This window comes from Haliotis rufescens, unplaced genomic scaffold (genome assembly GCF_023055435.1).
Source record: "Haliotis rufescens isolate VD_foot unplaced genomic scaffold, xgHalRufe1.0.p SCAF_18, whole genome shotgun sequence".
NCBI classification, from domain to species: Eukaryota; Metazoa; Mollusca; class Gastropoda; order Lepetellida; family Haliotidae; genus Haliotis; species Haliotis rufescens.
The window spans coordinates 446,582-473,177 of NW_025963868.1; the positions used below are offsets into that span (position 1 = coordinate 446,582).

Genomic DNA, 26,596 nt, shown 5'->3' on the forward strand with positions numbered 1-26,596 from the left:
AACCCACTACCACTAGACCACATGTACGTGTGTGTGTTTGTGTGGCTGCTCGTACTAGTACGGACTGATGCCGATTTATAGTGCTAGCCCACTGAGATACCATGCCGCAGTTTAACATGAATACCCCACTCAGACATAGTATACTGACTCCGAGCCGACCAGTCCTTGTTTTAGCCCCTTAATGCCGGGCGCCAGGCAGGGAAACAACAAGTACCATTTTTAACGTCTTTTGGTATGACGAGGTGCGGATCGAACCCCCGACCTTCCGCTCTCGGGGCACACGCTCTCCCACTAGACCACGAAGGCGGTTGCCAGGGTGGGAGAAATATATTAAAAGTTTTATAAGAGTGAGTGAGTGAGTGAGTGAGTATGGTTTTACGCCGCTTTTAGCAATATTCCAGCAATATCACGGCGGGGGGACACAAGAAATGGGCTTCACACATTGTACCCATGTCGGGAATCGAACCCGGGTCTTCGGCGTGACGAGCGAACGCTTTAACCACTAGGCTACCCGACCGCCCCTTTTATAAGACGTACACTGCTTGTTTCGAAGCACATGAACGTTTCTGTTAATAAATATGGCCCAAACAAACAAACCGTTCAGATTTCATGATTGCTTACGAGACATTCAGCTTTAAAAACTCAGTGTCTCATTTGATAACTCCGGATGCATTCTTAATGGTCACACTTTTCGATAGAGACGGGGGTCACAAAATTCATCCGCGAGTCCAAACGACACAATGTACGATTACTTCGTATGTGAAGGCCATATTGACGGCTGTTGACGTGACGTAAAAAGGATCTTAGTCGGAGCCAGTCGGGGACTCGAACCAACCACTAGGATATCCTAACAGATAACAACTAAGGGAGGCAACTCTGCACAACTATTAGAATTTAGACCTTCGAGCAACTTGTCCAACCGCGCCCTTTAAATCACAATGTATTGGCGCGTTGGGAGTCGAACGTGGACATACATATAGGTGAGAAGCGTACGCGTTATCCTTTGGGCTAATTTACATATCCGTAGCGAGGTAACGTTTGCAGGCGTAAACGTTGGATCAGTAAGTCCGAACCGGGGTATTTCTATGTGACGAGCGAACACGTTATCCACAGGACCACCCCGAACACACACCTACCCCCCCCCCCCCCCCCCACACACACACACACACACCCACACCCAACCACACACACCCAGGACTGTATACCCGGCATGACGTGTTTAGTGTTAATCATTTCTCTGTATTGTGCTCGGTGTGACACTGGTAGCGTTCAGCCTTTTGCAAGAGGACAAGCGTTAACATTGATGTGGATGTTGTTACAGTTGACGCGCCCTGCAGGTGAGGCACTTCTTACTTCAAACTTCTTACTTAGTTTATCTTCCAATATGAGTAAGTATATACAGGTGTGCATGAGGTTCAAGTCATCAAAGTTTGTTTTATTGTACGTGAGTGTTTGGCTAAATCTTTTACGTTACAGATCAGATACTTGTATTAAGCAGCGCCTAGTGGTGTACTGGATAGCGCGTCAGTCCAATCCACGTTAAAAGATGGTACTTGTTGTTACCCTGCCTTCTGGCGCATAAGGGGAATAATATATTAAGGGGACTGGTCGACTTTGACTATGAGAGAGAGAGAGAGAGAGAGAGAGAGACGATCCATCCCCTTAAAGTCGAGCGGCAGGCAGGGTAAAACAAGTACCATCTTTTAACGTCGTTTCGACTTGACGCGGTCGGGTATCGAACCAGCGATTTAGTGTCTAACTAAGCCCACGGAGTCGGTCCAACTGTGATGGAATTATGTTGGCTTTGAACGTCGCTGTCAACAGTGTTTTCACTGGTTTATCACAGCGTATTAGCCTCACATAGGAGAAAGCTGCCAAAACAAGGATACAAATTTGGACGTTTTAATCAGCGGATAATGCTACGGAAAAGGGACACAAAGTGCGAGTTTGGACCAGACAATCCAGTGATTGATATCAGGAGCATCGGTCCACGCAATTGGGATACGATGACATGTATCAACCAAGTCAGCGAGCCTGACCACCCGATCCCGTTGGTCGCCTCTAACGACAAGCATAGTCGCCTTTTACTGCAAGCATGGGTTGCTGAAGACCTATTCTACCCCGGATCTTCACGGGTCTATGGTAAGATAGATAGTACCTGATGCTGAAGCAGCAAACATATGTTTTTTTCTACTGGAAAGTGCAAAGAAATGTCATATATCCAGTTATTTTGTTATTAAATATTGTTATATTAAATATTTCAGATAAACATGACTTCTTTTGGATTGTGAAACATAATCTGAATAAGAAATGACGCCAGGAAAGGAGTTCGCTCTTCTTGTGGTATTCCTACTTTCGTCTATCCATGGTAAGTGATTTGTAACAAGCGTCCATGGCTATTTACGCATTTCTGAAATAGCCACATTTTGATATCTCTGACTGCATCGTTCTCTCTTAAAACAAATAGCAACTAAATTGACAAAACATACACACTTAAAGCATCGGTATATTTTCAAAACTGCATTTTTGGTTCTTTTAACCATCAAATATTCACACGTTCTTTACTATGCTGTATAACTTGAGTACAGTGTGTTACACAGACTCCCTGTGGGACAGTGACAAATCCTGATGAGGACGTTTTGTTTAATAGTCCTTTTCCTATTCGTAAGGGCGGTCGGGTAGCCTAGTGGTTAAAGCGTTCGCTCGTCACGCCGAAGACCCGGGTTCATTTCACGACATGGGTACAATGTGTGAGGCCCATTTCTGGTGTCCCCCGCCGTGATATTGCTGGAATATTGCTAAAAGCGGCGTAAAACCATACTAACTCACTATTCCTATTTTTCATTCGGCCAAACAATCCAAGTTTTACTTCCGACCCTTAGTTGTGAAAGATACCCCCAGCAAGTTCGAACACTCGCCCTGAACACCACAGTACCAGAGATGCGGAAGTTCAACTTTTATAATAATATAAAACTTGTGCGAAGAGGATATGCTGAAGTGGCTGTATTCAGTGATTATTTTATTCAGTACGTCTCTGAATATTTATGATTACTTTTGGATAAAAACGTTAAAACGTAATCAACATTCTAGAGGGGACAAAGGTTAAGTTGGATGTTTTCACTCAACCGACTTCCAGGAAGTTGTAAACAGATGTGAACAGATGTAAACATATGAAACCTCACGTAAACAGATATAAACATATGTAATCAGATATAAACAAATGTAATCAGATATAAACAAATGTAAATAGATGTGAACAAACGTATTCCGATGTTAACATATATATGCAGATGAAAACGGATGTAACCAAATACATTTAGATGTAAAACATGTAAACAAATGTATTCAGATGGAAACAAATGTATTCAGATGTAAATAAATGTATTCAGATGCAAAAGATGTAAACAAATGTATTCAGATGCAAAAGATGTAAACAAATGTATTCAGATGCAAACAAATGTATTCAGATGTAAACAAATGTATTCAGATGTAAACAGATATTCAGATGTAAACAAATGTATTCAGATATAAACAAATGTATTCAGATGTAAACAAATGTATTCAGATGTGAAATCAAAAATTATTTCTGAGGAATTCTTTGACGAAGAACTTGAAATCATACGCGCATTCTGATTGGTTTGTCGTATTTTCGCACATAACATTCATCGATAGGGGGACGAGTCACCTTGCAGGTAGGTTACTGAAAGGGGCGAGTGTTAACGAACGGGTTCTGGCGCAATAACTGGTTTTCCGACCTCGATTATCCAGTGTAGGTCCATCCTTTGTTGATAAATACCCCCGACCTGCTCCCATTGCTTCTGTTTGGCTGTCCAATCAAATTACTCTCACGAGCGAGAAGAATAAGTTTGAGAAGAAAAACGATGGGATAACGACAGAAAACCAAGGACTGTCCGGCTCGGAATTCGTCAGTCTGGACGGGGTATCCTTGTTAAACTGCGGCATGGTATCTCAGTGTCCGGCTTGGAATCCGTCAGTCTGGACGGGGTGTCCATGTTAAACTGCGGCATGGTATCTCAGTGTGCGGCTTGGAATCCGTCAGTCTGGACGGGGTATCCATGTTAAACTGCGGCATGGTATCTCAGTGTGCTTGCACTATCATACCAGTGACTTGGTCATTTACATATTATTCATCAGTACTTATGACCTATATGACCAAAAATTAAGTTCGTAATATCCGTCAGTTCGTTATAAACGTATTTTACTGTAGATACAAATCCGAAAGCAATAATTCGTCTTTAATGTCATGAAAGTTATTTATTCGTCCATATCAACTCGTCACCATAATTTCAAACATTGTCATGAAGTTGAGAAAAAAAATCATGTAATTGTTGGGTTTCAATGCCTGTTGTTACAAGGGGGTCTGCGCAATAAACGTAACAGCTGAATGGCGTCGCACACAGGGATAGTATCAAAACTTCTATTCTGGAATATTTTTTTTATTGTCACTGTCACTGTTACTGTCAACTGAAATAATGATTTGACTGACAGTTGCATGATCTAGCAATACCAAGAACATCACGAACATTGCTTTGAAAATATTTTCATATTTCTCATTGTATATTCCGTTCAATAACTATTTCAGAAAGACACACTTCCAGTTTAAACTTCTCATTTGACAGGATTTTATAACAGAAAAGACAGCAATTGGGTGGCCTAACACGTACGAATTTCACGTGCAGGGCTATTCAGTTTACAGTGCAGACCCCCTTGTGACATAAACGCCAACAATTACACGAGTGTTTGCTAAACAACCTTTTCTCTCTCTTCATGACAATGTCTGAAATTATGGGGATCAGTTGGTATGGACAAATAAATAACTTTCATGCCATTTAAGACGAATTGTTGCTTTCGGGTTTATATTTATTTTGCATTTCATCTGTACGACTTTTTAGCAAACGGACATCAGCTGGTGTAAGCCAATTACTTTATCCCTTGTTAGTACAGTGCTGGCTTCGGGCTTACCTCCCACAATAAGCTGACACGCCGTGATATAACTGGAATACTGTTAAAAGCGGCGTTAAACCCAACTCACTCACTCACTCACTAGTGCGGGAAATCTGGGATAGGTTATGTCCAAAAAATAAGGGTAATTCATCCCAGTGAAACATACTTAAGTGGAAATAGGAAAATGTATCCTAGGATAATTTCCCGAACTTGAATCAGTGAATTATACTATGACACTTCCTTTGTGCATGCATGGCATGCTGTCAAAAATAAAATGTTGTCTTTCCTTGAATTCATTGTTCAAATGTAAAAATTCACAAGGGAGAATCACCCTGACACTAGAGAATTTCATCCCCGGGGATAAAAAAACATGTAGACACTCGTGAGTCGTGAAATCTCTTGTTTACATTTTATAGATTCCATGAATAGAAATGTATAGGTGAGGTGAAATGGGGTTTAATGTCGCGTGTAATATTACTGCACTTATATAGCGACGTGCATGTACGTGTGCGTGTTTGCGTGGCTGCTTGTACTAGTCCGAACCGATGCCGATTTATAGTGCTAGCTCACTGAGATACCATTCCGCAGTTTAACATGAATACCCCACTCAGACACAGTATACCGACTCCGAGCCGACCACGAAGGCGGTCTATATATATACTCACCGCCAAAAGAAACGCGAATATCATACATCTTGGTTGATATATAAGGTTAGTGAGTGAGTATGTTTTACGCCGCTTTTAGCAATATTCCAGCGATATCACGGCGGGGGACACCAGAAATGGGCTTCACACATTGTACCCATGTCGGGAATCGAACCCGGGTCTTCGGCGTGACGAGCGAACGCTTTAACCACTGGGCTACCCGACCGCCCCTGATATATAAGGACTTACTCTTATTCAAGAAGTATTAGATTGTTTCAATGCATGGGTGTGAACCTGTGCATCACATGTGACGTCATAGATCCATGACTCGAGGTGCACCATTTGTCTCGTGCAGGTTTAGCGTGTAAAGTTTGGAAATCACGTGCAGCATATCGTGATAAGAATAAAGAAACTCTGTGGTGACACTTGACAGATTGTTAGTTTTGTCATTAAGTAGGAATTGGAAACATATCTTCTCAACGTACATGCTTTTCTATGTGTTTCTATGGTTCGCGTTTCTTTTGGTGGTGAGTATATAGTTTTGCTTTCAAGAAGGTACCCAGTGCCACACAAGACAATCTTTGTGTCGTCAAAGACGGAAGGTACCACACATGGCGATCCACACGAATTCAACTTTAGTTGATTAGAATACTTACATCAACTAGAAGAAGTATTGTGTTATGACAGTCAGAATGATATACATGTGATATTGAACCGAGCTGTGTAAATATTGCACGTGCTGCAGATGTGAAGGGCGAGTGCGTGGACAACAACAGCCAGTGTGACTACTGGGCGAGCGTGGACGAGTGCCTCATCACCCCCGCCTACACGATGTGCCAGTGCAAGAAGGCCTGCAACGAACCCAGCACCTGTGACCGTGAGTAGACGGAGTCAGAACGCAGTCGTAGAAGTGTACACAGGCGGGGAGGGGAGAGTGGTGCGTGTGCGTGCGTGCGTGCGTGCGTGCGTGCGTGTGCCTTTTGCGCGTGTGTGTGCGTTCGTGCGTACGTGTACGTCTGTGTGTATGCGCATGTGCGCGTGTGTCTGTGTGTGCGTGCGTTCGTGCGTGCGTGTGCGTGTGCGCGCGCGTGTTTAAAAAAGCAAATGTACTATAGTAAGTTATAGACCATGTAGCCGTTGACACCTGTACATACGTAGGGCACATTGTAACGTCACATTGTGTTTGATATTTGTGCATAAAATATTTGTGAAAAAAATCATTATTCTGATTTCATAGCCACAAGTTCGAACGACACGAGGTGTGAATGTCGAAGTTTGGCCCTCCAAGGCCAATGCAGCATCCCGGCGATCAGGGCAGACTGCAGCACAACCTGCGACCACAGAGACCGTAAGTTATACATCTACTGCTCCGTACAAACTGTCTGCACTCTCCTTTATAACACAGTGTTTCAACCGATCTGTCAGGGCGCACTGCAGAGGCCGTAAGTTGTCAATCTACTGCTCCGTACAAACTGTCTGCACTCTCCTTTATAACACAGTGTTCCAGCCGATCTGTCTGTGCGAACTGCCGCACAGAGACCGTAAGTTGCCAATCTACTGCTCCGTACAAACTGTCTGCACTCTCCTTTATAACACAGTGTTTCAACCGATCTGTCAGGGCGCACTGCAGAGGCCGTAAGTTGCCAATCTACTGCTCCGTACAAACTGTCTGCACTCTCCTTTATAACACAGTGTTTCAACCGATCTGTCAGGGCGCACTGCAGAGGCCGTAAGTTGTCAATCTACTGCTCCGTACAAACTGTCTGCACTCTCCTTTATAACACAGTGTTCCAGCCGATCTGTCAGTGCGAAATGCCGCACAGAGACCGTAAGTTGCCAATCTACTGCTCCGTACAAACTGTCTGCACTCTCCTTTATAACACAGTGTTTCAACCGATCTGTCAGGGCGCACTGCAGAGGCCGTAAGTTGCCAATCTACTGCTCCGTACAAACTGTCTGCACTCTCCTTTATAACACAGTGTTTCAACCGATCTGTCAGGGCGCACTGCAGAGACCGTAAGTTGCCAATCTACTGCTCCGTACAAACTGTCTGCACTCTCCTTTATAACACAGTGTTTCAACCGATCTGTCAGGGCGCACTGCAGAGACCGTAAGTTGCCAATCTACTGCTCCGTACAAACTGTCTGCACTCTCCTTTATAACACAGTGTTTCAACCGATCTGTCAGGGCGCACTGCAGAGACCGTAAGTTGCCAAATTTACTGCTCCGTACAAACTGTCTGTATAACATTCAATACTCCGTACAATACGTCTGGGCCAGTTACGCAGTATGAACGAAAATAACGCGGTTGAAACGGAGGTATAAGCGGAAGTTAGGATCGTGAGGTAATTGCGAAATTATGTCCTATAGAAATACCCTCTTGGGGTATATTGTCCTTCGTAGTCTATCTCCCAGACCCTAGATAATGGATTTAGAACTTGATCTAGAATGATTTGGCAAGTCTAGATTTTCCCCATCATTGTTCTGGGCTCCATTTGGATTACAGTAAACTACGGTTATAACGAACTCAAAGGGACCTCTAAATTTAGTTCGTAATAACCGTAGTTCGTTATAAGCATATATACGGCATATACACTTGTATACCAGAAATGGCCGGAACAAAAAAATAAGTTCGTTATATCGGTCTGTTCGTTATAAACGTAGTTTACTGTATATGTTTTTTATTTTGTAGATGTATATGTTTGAATATTATAACTATATTTCTGGGACTAAATGTTAGTCTGCGTACTTCGGCATATACGTTACTTCGAGATAATGGAAGGCGTCAGTACCAACGTTTAACCGATGTATTTTTATCCGATTTCTAGGATTGGAATGCTTAGATGCACCTAGCTTTGATCATGCGCACACGGTCCCTATAAAGAGTAAATACTTCTTCCTCGACACCGTCAACTACGATTGCGACGAAGGCTACTACAACGTCGGCTCTAAGCCTGCCTTGGTGTGCAACGAGACTGCGCAGTGGAAGTACGCTCGCAGGGTCACCTACCCCGACTGTATACGTACGTATGTGACAACCTCGATTGTGTTCAGAATAGCCTCCACGTTCTTAACCTTTTGGCACAGCACAGAGATCAAAAACACTGGTATGACAATTGTTGAAATGTGTTTAGCCTTGAAGTAGGTTTCAGACAACTGAAACAAATTTTAAACCAATATGTAATGGTAATTCCATTTTTCGAAAGGTTATCTTTCTTTACTAAAAGATTTGACCTGAAGAGCGAACTAGAACTCCAATGAAGCTGATGTATAATGGAATCTGTATAAACTAGACCGCTGTCTTAACCATAAATTCCTGTCTCAGGTCTAAATCGGATTTAAGTCCCTGTCTCAGGTCTAAACCGGATTTAAGTCCCTGTCTCAGGTCTAAACCGGATTTAAGTCCCTGTCTCAAGTCTAAACCGGATTTAAGTCCCTGTCTCAGGTCTAAACCGGATTTAAGTCCCTGTCTCAGGTCTAAACCGGATTTAAGTCCCTGTCTCAGGTCTAAACCGGATTTAAGTCCCTGTCTCAAGTCTAAACCGGATTTCAGTCCCTGTCTCAAGTCTAAACCGGACTTAAATCCCTATCTCAAGTCTAAACCGGACTTAAGTCCCTGTCTCAAGTCTAAACCGGATTTAAGTCCCTGTCTCAAGTCTAAACCGGATTTAAGTCCCTGTCTCAAGTCTTAACCGGATTTAAGTCCCTGTCTCAAGTCTAAACCGCATTTTAGTCCCTGTTTCAAGTCTAAACCGGACTTAAATCCCTGCCTCAAGTCTAAACCGGACTTAAATCCCTGTCTCGTCTCAAGTCTAAACAGGTCCCACGCAAGTCCAGTTTAGACGCACTTGCACTATTTCTGGGCGGCACTGGTGGCCCAAAGGATTAAGTTGACTCAGCTGTTTGTACAGAGTTTCGTCCCTTGTGTCAGGGTCCGTTTATCGTTGATTTGAATCTAACAACTCGTCCCGATTAGGATCGTTGGTCTGCACCACATCCGGGTCATTTATTGCACAAGTAGTGAACGTTTCCGCGTTGAGTTGAGACGCTTGAAAATACTTTTTATATCGGCGTCAAACAAGTCACGTTTTGTAAACTATTTGCAGTGATAGAATGTACATCTCCCCCAACTCTTGCGCATGCATCATGGGAAGGATCTTCCTTTGACTACAACAACTCAGTAGTGTACACCTGCGAACTTGGGTACGAGGCTGCAGCCGGAAATGACGTCAGAACATGTAACTCCAGCAAGATGTGGTCGGGCGACGACCTCGTGTGTGAAAGTAAGCATTGATTTGACTTTCAGTTTCTTTAAGGGTGCAGCGGGTAGCCCAGTGGTTAATGTATTATTTCATCACGGAGATAAGTCGGCTCATCGACCCATATTCTCTTTGTTTCGCTGGCGCAATAACGTCATTTTTTGCGGCGTAAGATACCTACAGAACCAGTTAAACACGATATGTGTGTTTATTGTGTGTGTTTATCAGGCAATGTCATGGCCACTCTATCCAACAAAATGGAGGGGGCAAGGGTTGCCCAGTCGGCCCCGCGATTCGCTGTGAAACCTATGATTGTTGGTTCGAATCCCGGTTCACCCCGATTATGTTTCTAGGTTTGTCAGGACCATACCCTTGCTCGTGGGTTTCACCGAAGTGGTAAACGTCTGAGGCCGGCATCACTTCGGGCTTTCCTCCAACATTAAGCTGACACGCCGTGATATAACTGGAATGCTGTTAAAATCGGCGTTAAACCCAACTCACTCCAACAAAATGAAACGGGCACTATGTAGAAGATATCCAAACCTTACTTTAATTTAATCAGAATTGAAGATTTGTTGAAACCCTCTGTATCCAAATATTGGGATAACGTATGCAACCAGACTTTGACATTCACATTTTGCGTTTGCGCATTGCACCTGCAGTGCTTGTTCTACTAACGTTTCGTGTCTACTCTGACCACCTTCGCAGTCTAGTGGTAGAGCGTCCGCCCGGAGAGCGGAAGGTCCGGGGTTCGATCCCGGCCGCGATATACCAAAAGACGTTATAATATGGTACTTGTTGTTACCTTGTCTGGCGCTCGCCATTAAGGGGCTAAATAAGGACTGGTCGGCTCGGAGTCAGTATCCTGTGTCTGAGTGGGGTATTCATGTTAAACTGCGGCATGATATCTCAGTGGGCTAGCACTATAAATCGGCATCAGTCCGGACTAGTACAAGCAGCCACACAAACACGTGCATGCACGTCGCTATATATAAGTGCAATAATCTTGGACGCGACGTTAAACCCCCATTTCATCTTCACCTCGTGTCTACTCTCTCCCCAGGAGTGACCTGCGGCGACCCGCCCCCTTTCCAACACGCCGTCGTGACCTTCAACCTCGTGGAGGCGACGTACACGTGCGACACCGGGTACAAAGCCAGGACGCCATCAGCTGTCAAACTGTGCTCCGTCTACGGCAACTGGACGGGGCCGGATCTCGAGTGTACACGTGAGATATCTTACATTCAGAAATACAATGAAATTGAGGATTTGATAAGACATATTTTCATTTTTTTGTGATATGATAAAATATATGAGATCGGTCTTAAAGATAGAAAATAACGAACGTGTTATTCCAGGATGTACAGGTATCAAATGATGCTTTGCACCTCAAAAGATATTTTCATATTTTCATTGAAAAAACAATTTCTGTTGTATATTACTTCCGGCAACGTGGGGGGCACGGTTGGCCTAGTTGTCTCAGGCGCCGCAATTCGCTGTGCAGAGTTGCGTCCCTTGGGCATGTCAGCAACCTATGATCGTGGGTTCGAATCCCGGTTCGCCCCGGAGGTTTCATCAAGGTGGAACCATCTGAGACCTGCATCACTTCGGGCTTTCCTCCCACATTAGGCTTGGCAGGTCGTAATTTAACTGGAATACTGTTAAAAGCGGCCTTAAACCCAACACACTCACTCACTCTGAAAAAGTTATCCAGGGAAGCTGAGGTGAATACGAAAGGAGAAAAACGAAATGTGATGACGTTTTTCATTAATGACATTGCGAATTCAGGAATCCATTAGATTGCTTTTTTTGATAAATTAATGTTTTTATTTGACGTTTCAACGACAAGAGTTCTACCATGACACTGAAGAATGCTTGATTTTGACTTGTCATAATCAGATATCTAATTCCATTCGATACCTCAGAACCAACAAGCCTTTTAACACAAAAACTTGCAATTGGTTCCATATTAAAATAGTGAGTAAGTGAGTTAAGTTTAAACGCCGCTTTTAACATTATTCCAGTTATATAGCGGCGTGTCAGCTTAATGTGGGAGGAAAGCCCGAAGTCATGCAGGTCTCAGACGTTTACCACTTCGGTGAAACCCACGAACACGGGTTATGGGTGGCTGAAAAACCTAGAAACATATTCGGGGCGAACCGGGATTCGAACTCACAACCATAGGTTTCTGGCGTGCCAGCGAATCGCGGCGCCTTAGACGACTGGGCCGGCCACCCGTGTCCCCCATATTAAAATAAGAGGTATGGAATCTGTTGTAAGACCGCCTCAACTTTCAAAACACAGTAGGGTTTTCTCCCAATTCTGCCTACTATTTTAGTTATATCCTGTGGTGACCCCCCGACCTTGAACAACACGGGAGTGATGAATGTCAACACCACCTTTCGGTCAGAGGCGATGTACACGTGTTCAAAGGGACATAACTCTGTTGGGGGAGAGGCGATAAAGGTGTGCGCGGAGAACGCGTCGTGGACGGGATCGGACCTTGTTTGTGAAGGTGAGTGTCCTTGACCTACTGGATGTTTGGTCAATCCCAAGGTTACGGGAAGCAGTGTGAGGACAACGTGAGTGAGTGAGTATGGTTTTACGCCGCCTTTAGCAATATTCCAGCAATATCACGGCGGGGGACATGTCGGGAATCGAACCCGGGTCTTCGGCGTGACGAGCGAACGCTTTAACCACTAGGCCATCCGACCGCCCCTGAACATTGTGAAAGTTTTAGACGATGTAACTGTATGGTACGGGAGGAATCCTAACTCCCTAACTTAACGACATTTTACTGTACTTATCACTTTTTTCTGAATAAATAGTAGGTAATGACAGATGATTAAGCTTAATTTAAACCATATTCATGTCCTGTGAAAATGATTAATGTTCTGGTGTGAAACAGTTGTGACTATTACCAATAATACCAGTGGCGATATGGCTGAGACACTGAGACAACTGCTGACACCATCCGTCGCTATATCACCGAAAGCTAACACTGTCCCCCGCCGTGATATTGCTGGAATATTGTTAAAAGCGGCGTAAAACCATACTCACTCACTCACTGTCTGTCCCTATATGGCCGAGATTTACTGATACCACGTGTAAAACCAGAGACCAATCATATTCCTTGCAGCTGTAAGCTGCGGGCCTCCTATTGACGTGGAGAACACTGAGTGGTCGGCCCAGCTCCACATCTACCAATCAGAAGCCGCATACAACTGTGTGGTTGGGTATGAACAGACGGGTGGACATGGCGTCAAGGTTTGCATGGAGACGGGGGCGTGGGACGGGAACGATCTGCAATGTGAAGGTGAGCGCCAAGTAGACAATATGGACATCTCGCAACATATATAATCTGAAAGTGGGGACTATAGTACGACCATTAGAAACGAAAGGTCTAGGTCAACATTTAATCTTTAGGTCACCACATTAAGAACCCTGAACCACTGACACACCGTGATATTGCTGGAATATTGCTGAAGCAATGTGAGTGAGTATGGTTTTACGCCGTTTCAGCAATATTCCAGCAATTTACGGCAGTAGACCCCAGAAATTGGCCTCACACATTGAACCCGTGTTACAAACCGAACACGGATCTTCGTCGTGACGAGCGAACGCTTTAACAACTGGGCTACCGCACCGCCCTGTATCTAAGAAGAAATATTCGGCTTTATTTCCCATAGGTTTAGAAATAACCGAAGTCTTAAAAATCGTAGGTGCACTAGTGCAAATATCACTTCTCGCACACCAGTGTATTGGTTTCGTCATCCGGGCGGCATTGATGACGTCATTCGAATCTTATTGTGACGTAAGTTCGGAATGACGTCACACTAGAAACGATGCGAGGAGGAGGAGAAGAGATATACGCCATGAGTGAGAATATCTCTTTTTCCTTTTTACACCGTCACGCGATGAGAGAAACATGATATTTCACTCGTCATGATATGTCGTATAATGTAACGTCATGATAAGCTGTATAATGTGATGTGTCGTATTCACTAAAGAATATAGTATAATTCAATCCATCGATGTAACCTAATCTTGAACCTCATAAAACAAAAGTGTCACCTGGGTACAGTAGGACCAGAGGACCAGACCCGTGAAGATCCGGGGTAGCATAGGTCTTCAGCAACCCATGGTTGCCATAAAAGGCGATTATGCTTGTCGAAAGAGGCGAATAACGGGATCGGGTGGTCAGGCCCGCTGACTTGGTTGATGCATGTCATCGTATCTCAATTGCGCGGATCGATGCTCATGATGTCATACACTGGATTGTCTGGTCCAGGCTCGATTATTTACAGACCGCCGTCATATAGCTGGAATATTGCTGAGTGTGGCAATAAACAACAAACAAACAAATAAACAAACAAGAGGGCCATCACCTCTGAATCCGCATGAAGGCCCTTAACGATCGGTGCTGTTCTTACGTCATCGTCAATACTCCCCGGGTTTGTACACACGTTCCCCCATCACCCGCGAACACATACAGCTGCCATACAGTATCGTCGCCGTGTTTAACCAGCAAATCGAGCCAAAGATGCCGTTGTTGTCACCGTGTCTCCCTTCTACAATCGGCAACATTTCTCTTGCAATATGTGCCACAGACTTGTACACATCCACGGTACACACCAACTGTACACATCCACTGTACACATCCACTGTACACATTATTACACCACCAGGCAGCGGAACATCCTCTATATCTCTAGGGCTCGCATTTCGGTAAACCACAGATACCCCTAGATCCATTTCCGTGGTTTTTGCGATCGCAAATTACCGCCCTTGATTCTCAACATTTTATCGATCAAACGTCGACATAAGGGAAAGGGTAAGGGAGGTAACTCGTATTATCTAGAAACTAAAGCCATCGCCAGTTTTAATGGACATGGAGACACCCTTTTCATCCAAGGATGTTTTAGGGCTTTCTTTTGCGTGTCAGTCAGTTTTTCAACGTTGATTTTCTCGCAGACTCCATCATAACCAATGGGACTGGCAAACCCCACATGGATTGTAACTCGCATTCTGATTGGTACGTTAGAGCTAGTATTGTAGCCAATCAAATTGGCAAATTGAAATCAAGGGCGGGTAATTTGAGATTGCGAGAACCAGGGCTTAGTGTAGAATTATGTGAAATGTGAGCCCTGGGGATATAGAGGAGGGCAGCGGAAGGGTTCGCAGTAAGTCTGGAAAAGGACTCATGTCATTAGCATACTAAATATAGACACGCGTCACCATAACATCGCACAACGGCCGTATGTACAATCGGGTGATAGAAGAACGTAGGGGAAAACAAAACCTGTAACGTCATGACTATGTCTGTCCAATTCGCGTAGTGGGTAGAGCTCTGCACGGAGACCGGAAGGTCCGTGGTTTGTCCTCCGCCCGCGTCATACCAAAATACGTTAAAATATGGTACTTTTTGTTGCCCTGCCTAACGCTCGGCATTAAGGGGCTAAAACAAGGACTGGTCGGCTCGGAGTCAGTATTTTGTTTCTGTGTGTGGTGTTCATGTTAAACTGCGTCATGGAATCTGGGTGGGCTAGCACTAAAAAATTTAGCATTAGTCCGGACTGTTACACACGCGCACGTGCATGCACGTCGCTATATAAGTGCAATATTCTTGAACGCGACGTTAAACCCCATTTCACCTTATTTCCTAACATAGTTATCCTCTCACAAAAGTGGGGGCACGGGTGGCCCAGTCGTCTAAGGCGCCGCGCTGCGCTGTGCAGAGTTGCGTCCCTTGGGCACGCCAGACACCTATGATCGTGGGTTCGAATCTCGGTTCGCCTCAATTATGTTTCTCGGTGTGTCAGCACCATACCCGTGCTCGTGGGTTTCACCGAAGTGGTAAACGTCTGAGACCTGCATCACTTTGGGCTTTCCTCCCACATTAAGCTGACACGCCGCGATACAACTGGAATACTGTTAAAAGCGGCGTTAAACCCAACTCACTCACTCACTCACTCTTACCAAAGCTTTAACACAACATATAACATGTGTCTTCAGTCAGACGTTGTGGTACTCCGCCATTGGTAGCCAACGCTGACGTCACGAACACCAACGACACCTATCTCTCTGAGGCCAGCTACACGTGCAAAACAGGCTATAACCGCACCGGAGGTGACGTCACCAAGTCATGTGACCAGACAAGCAGCTGGCAAGGGTCCGATATCGTGTGTACAGGTAATCATTGGGATGTAACCGGCGTTTATACATTCTCCTCATGTTACTCATGAAATATTGAAGAACTCAGTTAAACATATTTCCTCGATTAAACACCTTCCTCGAATAAACACCTTCCTCGAATAAACGCAGGGTATCGATTAACGGACGGAATTCTCTTCATTATTATTTTCGCGATTAAACGTCGGGGACAAAGAGTGTCTCAAAGGAATATACACACGGGAGTTTAATTGAGAAAATACGGCAGTTAAGATTTAAATAGTTAGGCATCGTTGGCATATACCGTAAATGTTCAAACAATCGTTTCACTGAAGATTAATTAACGTGGCATTGCCTGTTAATATATTTCGGATCTCACTTCAAAATTTGTGACCTCACAGACATACACGTAGGCTATATCTGTGTTATATGGGCACAAGTGTTAAATATAATCTCACATCCAATTAATAGTGTTTGTGTGTTTGTTTGTTTGCTGTTGAACACCGCTCTCAGCAATATTCCAGCTATATGACGGAGGTATGTAAATAATCGAGCCCAAACAATCCTGTGATTGATATCATGATCATCGATCTACGCAATTGGGATAGGATGACATGCATCAACCAAGTCAGCGAGCCTGACCACCCGATCCCGTTAGTCGCTTCTTACGACAAGCATAGTCGCCTTTTACGGATCATGGGTTGCCTATTCTAACCGGGTCCCACGGGTCCCAATTCTTAGCGTGTGGGGGACTTTCGTTTAAGGACGATTGGAACATTATTTCAGTGGTGTCATGGCTTGTCAATTGACGTGGAAGCGAAATCAGAAGTGTTGCATATCTTGGACGTTTACCACTTTTTTGAAACCGTTATCTGGGTTTCCAACCTAAGATGATAGGTTTCTGGCCTGCCAAAGGGACGCAACTCTGCATTGCGAATTATGGCTCTTTAGATAACAGGGCTCACTTGCACAAAGCGAACTTAGCGCTAAGATGACTCCTATACTTTAACATAGGCTTGCGATAATCTTAGCACTAAGATGGCTTTGTGCAAGTGGGTTACTCGTGCTTCTTACTCAGTTTATAGATTCTGGAAAAATCGTGTTTTTAGTTGCAAAATACTTTGTAAGATAACAAGCCAACCGTTCTCCTGCAGCCGTGGATTGCAGCATCCCACCCAGTGTGCCCAACACCGACAGGGTCTACACCAACACCACCTACCGGTCTATTGCAGAGTATAGCTGTCTCAAGGGATATAACTCTTCCATGACCAATTGGACCATCACCTGCAACGAGACAACAGAATGGGTGGGCGCCCTACCGACGTGTTATAGTAGGTATCATTATCAACCTAACCGGTTCAATCTAAATTCATCTTCGAGTGTTTGCGGACTTTATTCTTTATTTCTTTGCTTCTATTTGAGTCCGTTTCGATTGACAATAGCCGTCTTATCACATTACCTGTTCTTCCTGTCTGTCCTTGAAACGAGCGGCGATATCACACTGCACGTCTTGTTGCATGCCGTATCCATGACATCTTGGAACGCCTGATAGCATGACGACCCCCGATTAGTATTCACACGCACATGCCCTAGCGTCAGTGTGTACGTCTACATAGACCCCTACAGGAAATACAGTTATAGCGTCCTAGCGTCAGTGTGTACGTCTACATAGACCCCTACAGGAACTAGAGGTATAGCGTCCTAGCGTCAGTGTGTACGTCTACATAGACCCCTACAGGAGACCCCTACAGGAACTACAGGTATAGCGTCCTAGCGTCAGTGTGTACGTCTACATAGACCCCTACAGGAACTAGAGGTATAGCGTCCTAGCGTCAGCGTGTACGTCTACATAGACCCCTACAGGAGACCCCTACAGGAACTACAGGTAGAGCGTCCTAGCGTCAGTGTGTACGTCTACATAGACTCCTACAGGAACTACAGGTATAGCGTCCTAGCGTCCGTGTGTACGTCTACATAGACCCCTACAGGAACTACAGGTATAGCGTCCTAGCGTCAGTGTGTACGTCTACATAGACCCCTACAGGAACTACAGACATAGCGTCCTAGCGTCAGCGTGTACGTCTACATAGACCCTACAGGAACTACAGGTATAGCGTCCTAGCGTCAGCGTGTACGTCTACATAGACCCTACAGGAACTACAGGTATAGCGTCCTAGCGTCCGTGTGTACGTCTACATAGACCCCTACAGCAACTACAGGTATAGCGCCCTAACGTCAGCGTGTACGTCTACATAGACCCCTACAGGAACTACAGGTATAGCGTCCTAGCGTCAGTGTGTACGTCTACATAGACCCCTACAGGAACTACAGGTATAGCGTCCTAGCGTCAGTGTGTACGTCTACATAGACCCTACAGGAACTACAGGTATAGCGTCTTAGCGTCAGTGTGTACGTCTACATAGACCCCTACAGGAGACCCCTACAGCAACTACAGGTATAGCGCCCTAGCGTCAGTGTGTACGTCTACATAGACCCCTACAGGAAATACAGGTTTAGCGTCCTGGCGTCAGTGTGTCACGTGTTCATGCATGTATTTCAGTTATTGACTGCAACAGTCCACGGGAAGTAGCGATGGCTGACGTCACAGTGCGGGGAACCACCTACCAATCAGAAGCGACCTATACGTGTAACCAGGGATATAACTTGGTGGGCGGAAGCAGCAAGAAGACATGCGCAGACACTGGTCACTGGGAGAGTGCCGACTTCAGCTGTGAAAGTATGTGTGATTATACGTTACAGAGTTACATTTGCTCTCTATTCGGTATTTTTATTTTGGCGCAAATGTAAAAGAAAATTATAATATTTGTCCAAAATCAACACAAAATCTGTGGCGATTTCAGGCCCACCAAGGTAAACTACTAAGGTGTGTTAAAAACCATTGAAATGGATACTATTTGTCTATTTAACACACAAAATAGCTGGTTTGAGTACGAGTGGACAATGTTTTCAGGAAACGACGAGAATCAATCAAGCTGTTGCTGACTCGACGTTTTCTGAACACATTGTCATGCGCGCAACCCAGAGAATATGTTTAGTGTGCAAAATCTTCTCATATTTCTGATAATTGATATTTTAGTGTTGCAGATAATAATAACTGTTTAATCTGCGTATCAACTAGGATTTTGTTTGCGTCCCGCGTACCACACTGCTGAGTCCCGAATACAGCAACCTGTGAGATTATCACACCTCATCCAGAGTACACCATCTTCACAACTTCCCCCTGGGTGCGCTCAGGTGTTCGCAACTCCCATACCTTAACATGGACCTGACCCGTGAAGATCCGGAGTAGAATAGGTCTTCAGCAACCCATGCTTGCCGTAAAAGGTGACTATGCTTGTCGTAAAAGGCGACTCACGGGATCGGGTGGTCAGACTCGCTGACTTGGTTGATGCATGTCATCGTATCCTAATTGCGTGGATCCATGTTCATGATGTCAATCACTGGATTGTCTGGTCCAGACTCGATTATTTACAGACCGCCGTGATATAGCTGGAATATTGTTGAGTGCGGCGTTAAACAGCAAACAATACAATTAACATGGGCTTACGACAGTCGTTGCGCTAAGGTTGTTTTGTACAACGGCACCCTGGTACATAGTCTTTTAGACAATGAATAACGTGATCCTGTAGTGTCTGTTGTAAAATCGTAGAACCCTTATGTGAATTATTAAAAAAACAACCCCCCCCCAAAAACAACAACCCTAAACAACTAAAAACGTTGACACACCCTGAATAAAACGCCCGACTTCGAGTGAGTGCAGATTCATCCAACCAATACATTTACAGTTGTGGACTGCGGACCTGCGCCGGATGTAAACAAGGCTAAGTACGTCAGTACCGGAAGCGCGTATGAGGCCAACGCCAACTACTCCTGCATTGTGGGATACAAGGAAGCAGGTGGCCGCGCCGGCAAAGTGTGCACGGAGTTCGGCAGATGGAGCGGTGAGGATCTCAACTGTACAAGTGAGTTATGGAGGGGCCTCGTTCATCCAGACCGTTGATTTCTGCATCCAGATAAACGAGGAGCAGACAGGAGTTATTATTCAATCCTGATGGGATGTCTCTAATATTCTTCGATTTAGGATAGTGGCTATTCACACAAACATTGGGAAGAACGAAGAGTATAATTGATGACAAAGATCACAGCAAACAGTAAAAACTGACATTCAAAACTAAGAATCTACATCTAGAATTACATGGTTAGAAACGGTATTTAAACATCAGAAATAATTTGAACAGTATAAAAACGATGCTGAATTATTACAAAATGCACACATTCAAACCAACGAAATGTGCTTGACAATCAGAGGACTATGACAAGAAATAAATCGATGGGGTCGAGGGATCATGTCCTTTGTACATATTACACGTTGCTACCAGCCATCCTCGTGACAGCGGGGCATTATATTGTCTGGTAGATGTTTGGATTTGGTTGTCTTGTACTGGACAACTGGTTGATATACACATGAACGTGCATTAACTGTTAATATATGTATGTGTATTCTCTCTACAGTTCGTTGTGTCTAACTTCTTTTTATAACTATTCTATAAACATGACTGAATATTGACGAGAGAGAGAGAGAGAGAGAGAGAGAGAGAGAGAGAGAGAGAGAGAGAGAGAGAGAGAGAGAGAGAGAGAGTCACACAGACACACAGGCACATACACACACATACAGACACATACAGACACACGCACACAGACACACACAGACACACAAAGACAGACACACACAGACACAAACAAACACACACACACAGACACACATACAAACAGAGAGAGAGAGAAAGAGAGAGAGAGAGTCACACAGACACAGGCACATACACACACATACAGACACACACAGACATACACATACAGACACACGCACACAGACACACAAAGACAGACACACACACACACATATACATGTATATCATATATATCTTTTTTTATATATAATTTTTTAATATCATATATATCGTTCTATCATTAAATGTTATTTACTCAAAACTTGTAAAAATGGAGATAGGGCATCCTGGTTCTCATGCGACGATATACGTATATCTTAACTTGCCGATGTGGTGAACCCGCCGTGTCCTGGATGAGATCTAATGTGTTATAGTGTCTGACATTGACGGACAGGTCAGTGCGACGCCCACAGACGTAGCTGGTCAAACAAGCTAAACGTGTTACGTGCACCAGAGATCAAATACATTCGGGTCATATTTCCTGACAGGTGTGTTACATTGAGAACGCTGCACCGGTTCTGCTTATAAAACAAATGAGTGAATGTTTCCTTGAATCGCTCTCATTTTAGTAAAAAATATACGTGACTTTCCTTTGTAAACTCTAGTGCCACACCCGTTGTTTTACGCCGCTTTTAGCAATATTCCAGCAATATCACGGCTGGGGACACCAGAGTGAGTATGGTTTTACGCCGCTTTTAGCAATATTCCAGCAATATCACGGCGGGGGACACCAGAAATGGGCTTCACACATTGTACCTATGTCGGGAATCGAACCCGGGTCTTCGGCGTGACGAGCGAACGCTTTAACCACTAGGCTACCCGACAGCCCCTGGGGACACCAGAAATGGGCTTCACACATTGTACCCATGTCGGGAATCGAACCCGGGTCTTCGGCGTGACGAGCGAACGCTTTAACCACTAGGCTACCCGACAGCCCCTGGGGACACCAGAAATGGGCTTCACACATTGTACCCATGTTGGGAATCGAACCTGGGTCTTCGGGGTGACGAGCGAACGCTTTACCCATAAGACTACCCCACCGCCCCTGGGGACACCAGAAATGGGCTTCACACATTGTACCCATGTTGGGAATCGAACCTGGGTCTTCGGGGTGACGAGCGAACGCTTTACCCATAAGACTACCCCACCGCCCTGTTATGTGAGAACATTTAGAATGAGTTCCTTGTCGCGATCAGCTCCAACATTGCTGATGCGGCGTTAAGCAATATTCACTCACTCACTCACTCATTAGAATTATGTCCGATAGTAGTACGTTTGTATTATATTTTACAACATGCTGTTAGTCATATATCAGAGGGTGGTGGGGTAGCTTAGCGGTTAAAGTTATCGGTCGTCACGCCGAAGTCCCGGGTTCGATTCCCCAACTGGGTACAATGTTTGAAGCCTATTTTTGGTGTTCCCGCTGTCCTCTGTCATGATATTGCTTAAAGCGGCGTAAAACCATACTCACTTATATATCAGATAGGGCGTTAAACCCAACTCATTTATTCACTTATATATTAGTGAGTGAGTGAGTTGGATTTAATGCCGCTTTTAACATTATTCCAGTTATATCACGGCGTGTCAGCTTAATGTGGGAAGAAAGCCCGAAGTGATGCAGGACTAAGACGTTTACCACTTCGGTGAAACCCACGAGCACGGGTATGGTGCTGACAAACCTAGAAACATAATTGGTGCGAACCGGGATTCGAAACCATAATCATAGGTTTCTGGCATGCCCAAGGGACGCAACTTTGCACAGCGAATCGCGGCGCCTTAGACGACTGGGCCACCCGTGCCCCCTCACTCATATATTAGAGCGTCGTTAAATTCAACTCACATGTATATGAGTCTATAGATGGAAATACAGGCTTGTGTTCAGACAGGTATGGCTGACTGCCAGTCATACTTCAAATTTATGGTATTTGGGTACTTTTCTCCGCTCAGAACTATCAACTTTATCAGGTAATTCGCTCAGATATACGTATTATTTGATAAGAAAAAAGGTTCTCTCTATTATGTTTGTATTACGTGGAGTCTTTATTTAGCATTAAGAAGTCGGTTGAATATATTTGGTGAACAACAGTGTCTAAAGTGCAAAAGCGCTCGGTTGCAAATTAAAATTAGAGGTATAAATTCTTCAGTGAGACTTCGTCAAATTTAAAAACACAGTTTTTTTGTTTTTTTTATAAGACAATTTTGATACTCTTGTCATTCACCGAATAAAGAATTTGATGACAATTTTAAACTTCCAGTCGTGACTTGTGCCAAAGCACCGGAAATAGGCCACGCCCACCTGACCGGTAACTATACGCCTACATACCGATCAACCGCCACGTATTCCTGTGACCTTGGGTACGACGAAGATGGCGGGAACACCACGCTTGTCTGCACTGAGGAGGGCGTGTGGCATGGGATGAGGTTAAAATGTAAAGGTGGGTTTTACCCAGGACACTCCCGTGAAGATTCGGGGTAGAATAGGTCTTCAACAACCCATGATTGCCATAAAAAGCGACTATGCTTGTCGTAAGATCGGTTGGTCAGGCTCGCTGACTTGGTTGATGCATGTCATCGATCCCAATTGCGTGGATCGATGCTCATGATGTCAACCACTGGATTGTCTGGTCCAGACTCGATTATTTACAGACTGCTGTCTTATAGCTGGAATATAGCTGAGTGCGGCGTTAAACAGCAGACCAACCAACCAACCAACACAGGCCAATTGCGTGGATCGATGCTCATGATATCAATCACTGGATAGTCTAGTCCAGACTCGATTATTTACAGACCGCCGTCATATAGCTGGAATATTGCTAAGTGCGGCGTTAAACAACAAACCAACCAACCAGGATATTCTGACACTCTATGTGTGAACGTGAGTGTGTGAGTGACAAAGTGTGAGTGTGTGAGTGAGAAAGGGTGAGTGTGTGAGTGAGAAAGGGTGAGTGTGTGAGTGAGAAAGGGTGATCGTGTGAGTGAGAAAGGGTGAGTGTGTGAGTGAGAAAGGGTGAAGCAGTGAGTGAGAAAGGGAGAGTGTGTGAGTGAGAAAAAGTGAGTCAGTGAGTGAGAAAGGGTGAGTCAGTGAGTGAGAAAGGGTGAGTCAGTGAGTGAGAAAGGTGATTGTGTGAGTAAGAAAGGGTGAGTCAGTGAGTGAGAAAGGGTGAGTCAGTGAGTGAGAAAGTGTTAGTGAGAAAGGGTGAGTCAGTGAGTGAGAAAGGGTGGGTCAGTGAGTGAGAAAGGGTGAGTCAATGAGTGAGAAGGGTAAAAGTGTGAGTGGGAAAGGGTGAGTCAGTGCGTGAGAAAGGGTGAGTCAGTGAGCGAGAAAGGGTGAGTGTGAGTGAGAAAGGGTGAGTGTGTGAGTGAGAAAGGGTGAGTCAGTGCGTGAGAAAGGGTGAGTCAGTGAGGGAGAAAGGGTGAGTGTGTGAGTGAGAAAGGGTGAGTCAATGAGTGAGAAAGGGTGAGTGTATGAGTGAGAAAGGGTGTGTGTGAGAAAGGGTGAGTCAGTGAGTGAGAAAGGGTGAGTCAGTGAGTGGGAAAGGGTGAGTCAGTGAGGGAGAAAGGGTGAGTGTATGAGTGAGAAAGGGTGTGTGTGAGAAAGGGTGAGTGTGTGAGTGAGAAAGAGTGAGTCAGTGAGTGAGTATTCGTTAGTGCCGCATCGTTACTTGTGAAACTCTTGACCAGTGAGAACAACAGCGTAGTTTGTATTCCCGGTAGACCTAATGAAGAGTAGCCTCCCTTACCTAGGGATCCGCTAATCCTGGGTTCTAATGGCCGCTTATTCTCTTGGTTAGACAGCGCCATACTGTGTTCGTAAGTTTCATAGAAGTAGGAAGCGACTGAGATATGCGACATGTTGACCCGTGACGATCCTGGGTTGGAATTTGCCCTCAGCAAACCATCTTTGTCCTAAGAGGCGACTAACGGGATCTGGTGGTCAGACTCGCTGACTTTGTTGATGCATGTCATCGTATCCATATGCATTTGCGTAGATCGACGCTCATATGTCTGTCTATCACTGGATTGTCTGGTCCAGACTCGATTATTTCAGACCGCCGTCACATAGCTGGAATAATGGTGAGTGCGGCGTTAAACAAAAAACAAACAAACAAACAAACAAACAAACAAACCGATACACTGTTCAAACGACGTCCATCCAGCAGACTCACATGCATACAAGCAGTGTAAACAAATGTTTTGGCTGTTGGTCACGTTTAATAAGGGGACCGTTTAAAAAGAACATACATTTTGTATTATTAATAAACAAACGTGTTTCATACGTCATTGAAGAAATGAATGTTTTTGTTTCATTTAGAGAGACCATCGGCTGCTGAAGCCATCGGGGTCATCAAGAAATTTGAACCTGTAGCTGTCGAGGCTTCCGGGTCCGTTGGATTCGGCGTGGTGGCGTACAGCATCATGGGAGTTCTGCTGCTCGTGATGCTGTTGCTGGACCTGGCCACTTTCTACAAGCATCTCATGTACATGAAGGAGAACGTGAAGGACTTCTGGGAGAGCAGGAGACCCGCCCGGTCCATCTCACTCCCCGAGAAGCACAGAACATACAGCTCGGAGGCTTGAGTCGGCAGTGGGGGGAGGGGTGACATTACATACAGCTCAGAGGCTTGAGTCAGCAGTAGGGGAGCGGGGGGGGGGGGGGGGGGGGGGGGGAGGAGGAGGGACATCACATATAGCTCAGAGGCTTGGGTCGACAGTAGGGGCAGGGGGTGACATCACATAAAGGTCGGAGGCTTGAGTCGGCAGTAGGGGGAGTAGGGTGTGACATCACATATAGCTCAGAGGCTTGGGTCGACAGTAGGGGGAGGGGGTGACATCACATATAGCTCAGAGGCTTGGGTCGACAGTAGGGGTAGTAGGGTGTGACATCACATATAGCTCAGAGGCCTTGGTCGACAGTAGGGGGAGTAGGTTGTGACATCACATATAGCTCAGAGGCTTGGGTCGACAGTAGGGGGGAGGGGGTGACATCACATATAGCTCAGAGGCTTAGGTCGACAGTAAGGGGAGTAGGGTGTGACATCACATATAGCTCAGAGGCTTGGGTCGACAGTAAGGGGAGTAGGGTGTGACATCACATATAGCTCAGAGGCTTAGGTCGGAAGTAGGGTGTGACATCACATATAGCTCAGAGGCTTGAGTCGGCAGTAGGGGGAGTAGGGTGTGACATCACATATAGCTCAGAGGCTTGGGTCGACAGTAGGGGGAGGGGGTGACATCACATATAGCTCAGAGGCTTGGGTCGACAGTAGGGGGACTAGAAGTGGTGACATCACATATAGCTCAGAGGCTTGGGTCGACAGAAGGGGGAGTAGGGTGTGACATCACATATAGCCCAGAGGCTTAGGTCGGAAGTAGGGTGTGACATCACATATAGCTCAGAGGCTTGGGTCGACAGTAGGGGGAGGGGGTGACATCACATATAGCTCAGAGGCTTGGGTCGACAGTAGGGGGAGTAGGGTGTGACATCACATATAGCTCAGAGGCTTAGGTCGGAAGTAGGGTGTGACATCACATATAGCTCAGAGGCTTGGGTCGACAGTAGGGGGAGTAGGGTGTGACATCACATATAGCTCGGAGGCTTAGGTCGGAAGTAGGGTGTGACATCACATATAGCTCAGAGGCTTGGGTCGACAGTAGGGGGAGTAGGGTGTGACATCACATATAGCTCAGAGGCTTGAGTCGGCAGTAGGGGGAGGGGGTGACATCACATATAGCTCAGAGGCTTGGGTCGACAGTAGGGGGAGTAGGGTGTGACATCACATATAGCTCAGAGGCTTGGGTCGGCAGTAGG

At 45.2% G+C, this 26,596-nt stretch overlaps 1 protein-coding gene across 1 annotated transcript; it reads left to right on the forward strand.

Moving 5' to 3' along the window:
* The first annotated feature begins 1,290 nt into the window (after nucleotides 1-1,290).
* LOC124148352 (sushi, von Willebrand factor type A, EGF and pentraxin domain-containing protein 1-like) lies at nucleotides 1,291-25,416 on the forward strand. The gene is made up of 15 exons (XM_048398020.1): nucleotides 1,291-1,337; nucleotides 2,265-2,368; nucleotides 6,355-6,486; nucleotides 6,847-6,957; nucleotides 8,438-8,632; nucleotides 9,716-9,892; nucleotides 10,932-11,096; nucleotides 12,207-12,383; nucleotides 13,008-13,184; nucleotides 15,884-16,060; nucleotides 17,194-17,370; nucleotides 18,600-18,776; nucleotides 19,846-20,022; nucleotides 23,043-23,222; nucleotides 25,100-25,416. Exons 2-15 carry the CDS (start codon nucleotides 2,311-2,313, stop codon nucleotides 25,363-25,365), a joined length of 2,346 nt encoding a protein of 781 aa, XP_048253977.1. The 5' UTR covers nucleotides 1,291-1,337; nucleotides 2,265-2,310; the 3' UTR covers nucleotides 25,366-25,416.
* Nucleotides 25,417-26,596: the final 1,180 nt, after the last annotated feature.

Excerpts from the sequence above, each read along its gene's own strand:
- LOC124148352 (XM_048398020.1), top strand. The coding sequence starts at position 2,311 with ATGACGCCAGGAAAGGAGTTCGCTCTTCTTGTGGTATTCCTACTTTCG. Across the intron at positions 6,958-8,437 it reads AACCTGCGACCACAGAGACC|GATTGGAATGCTTAGATGCA; the intron begins GTAAGTTATACA and ends TCCGATTTCTAG. Across the intron at positions 8,633-9,715 it reads CACCTACCCCGACTGTATAC|TGATAGAATGTACATCTCCC; the intron begins GTACGTATGTGA and ends AACTATTTGCAG.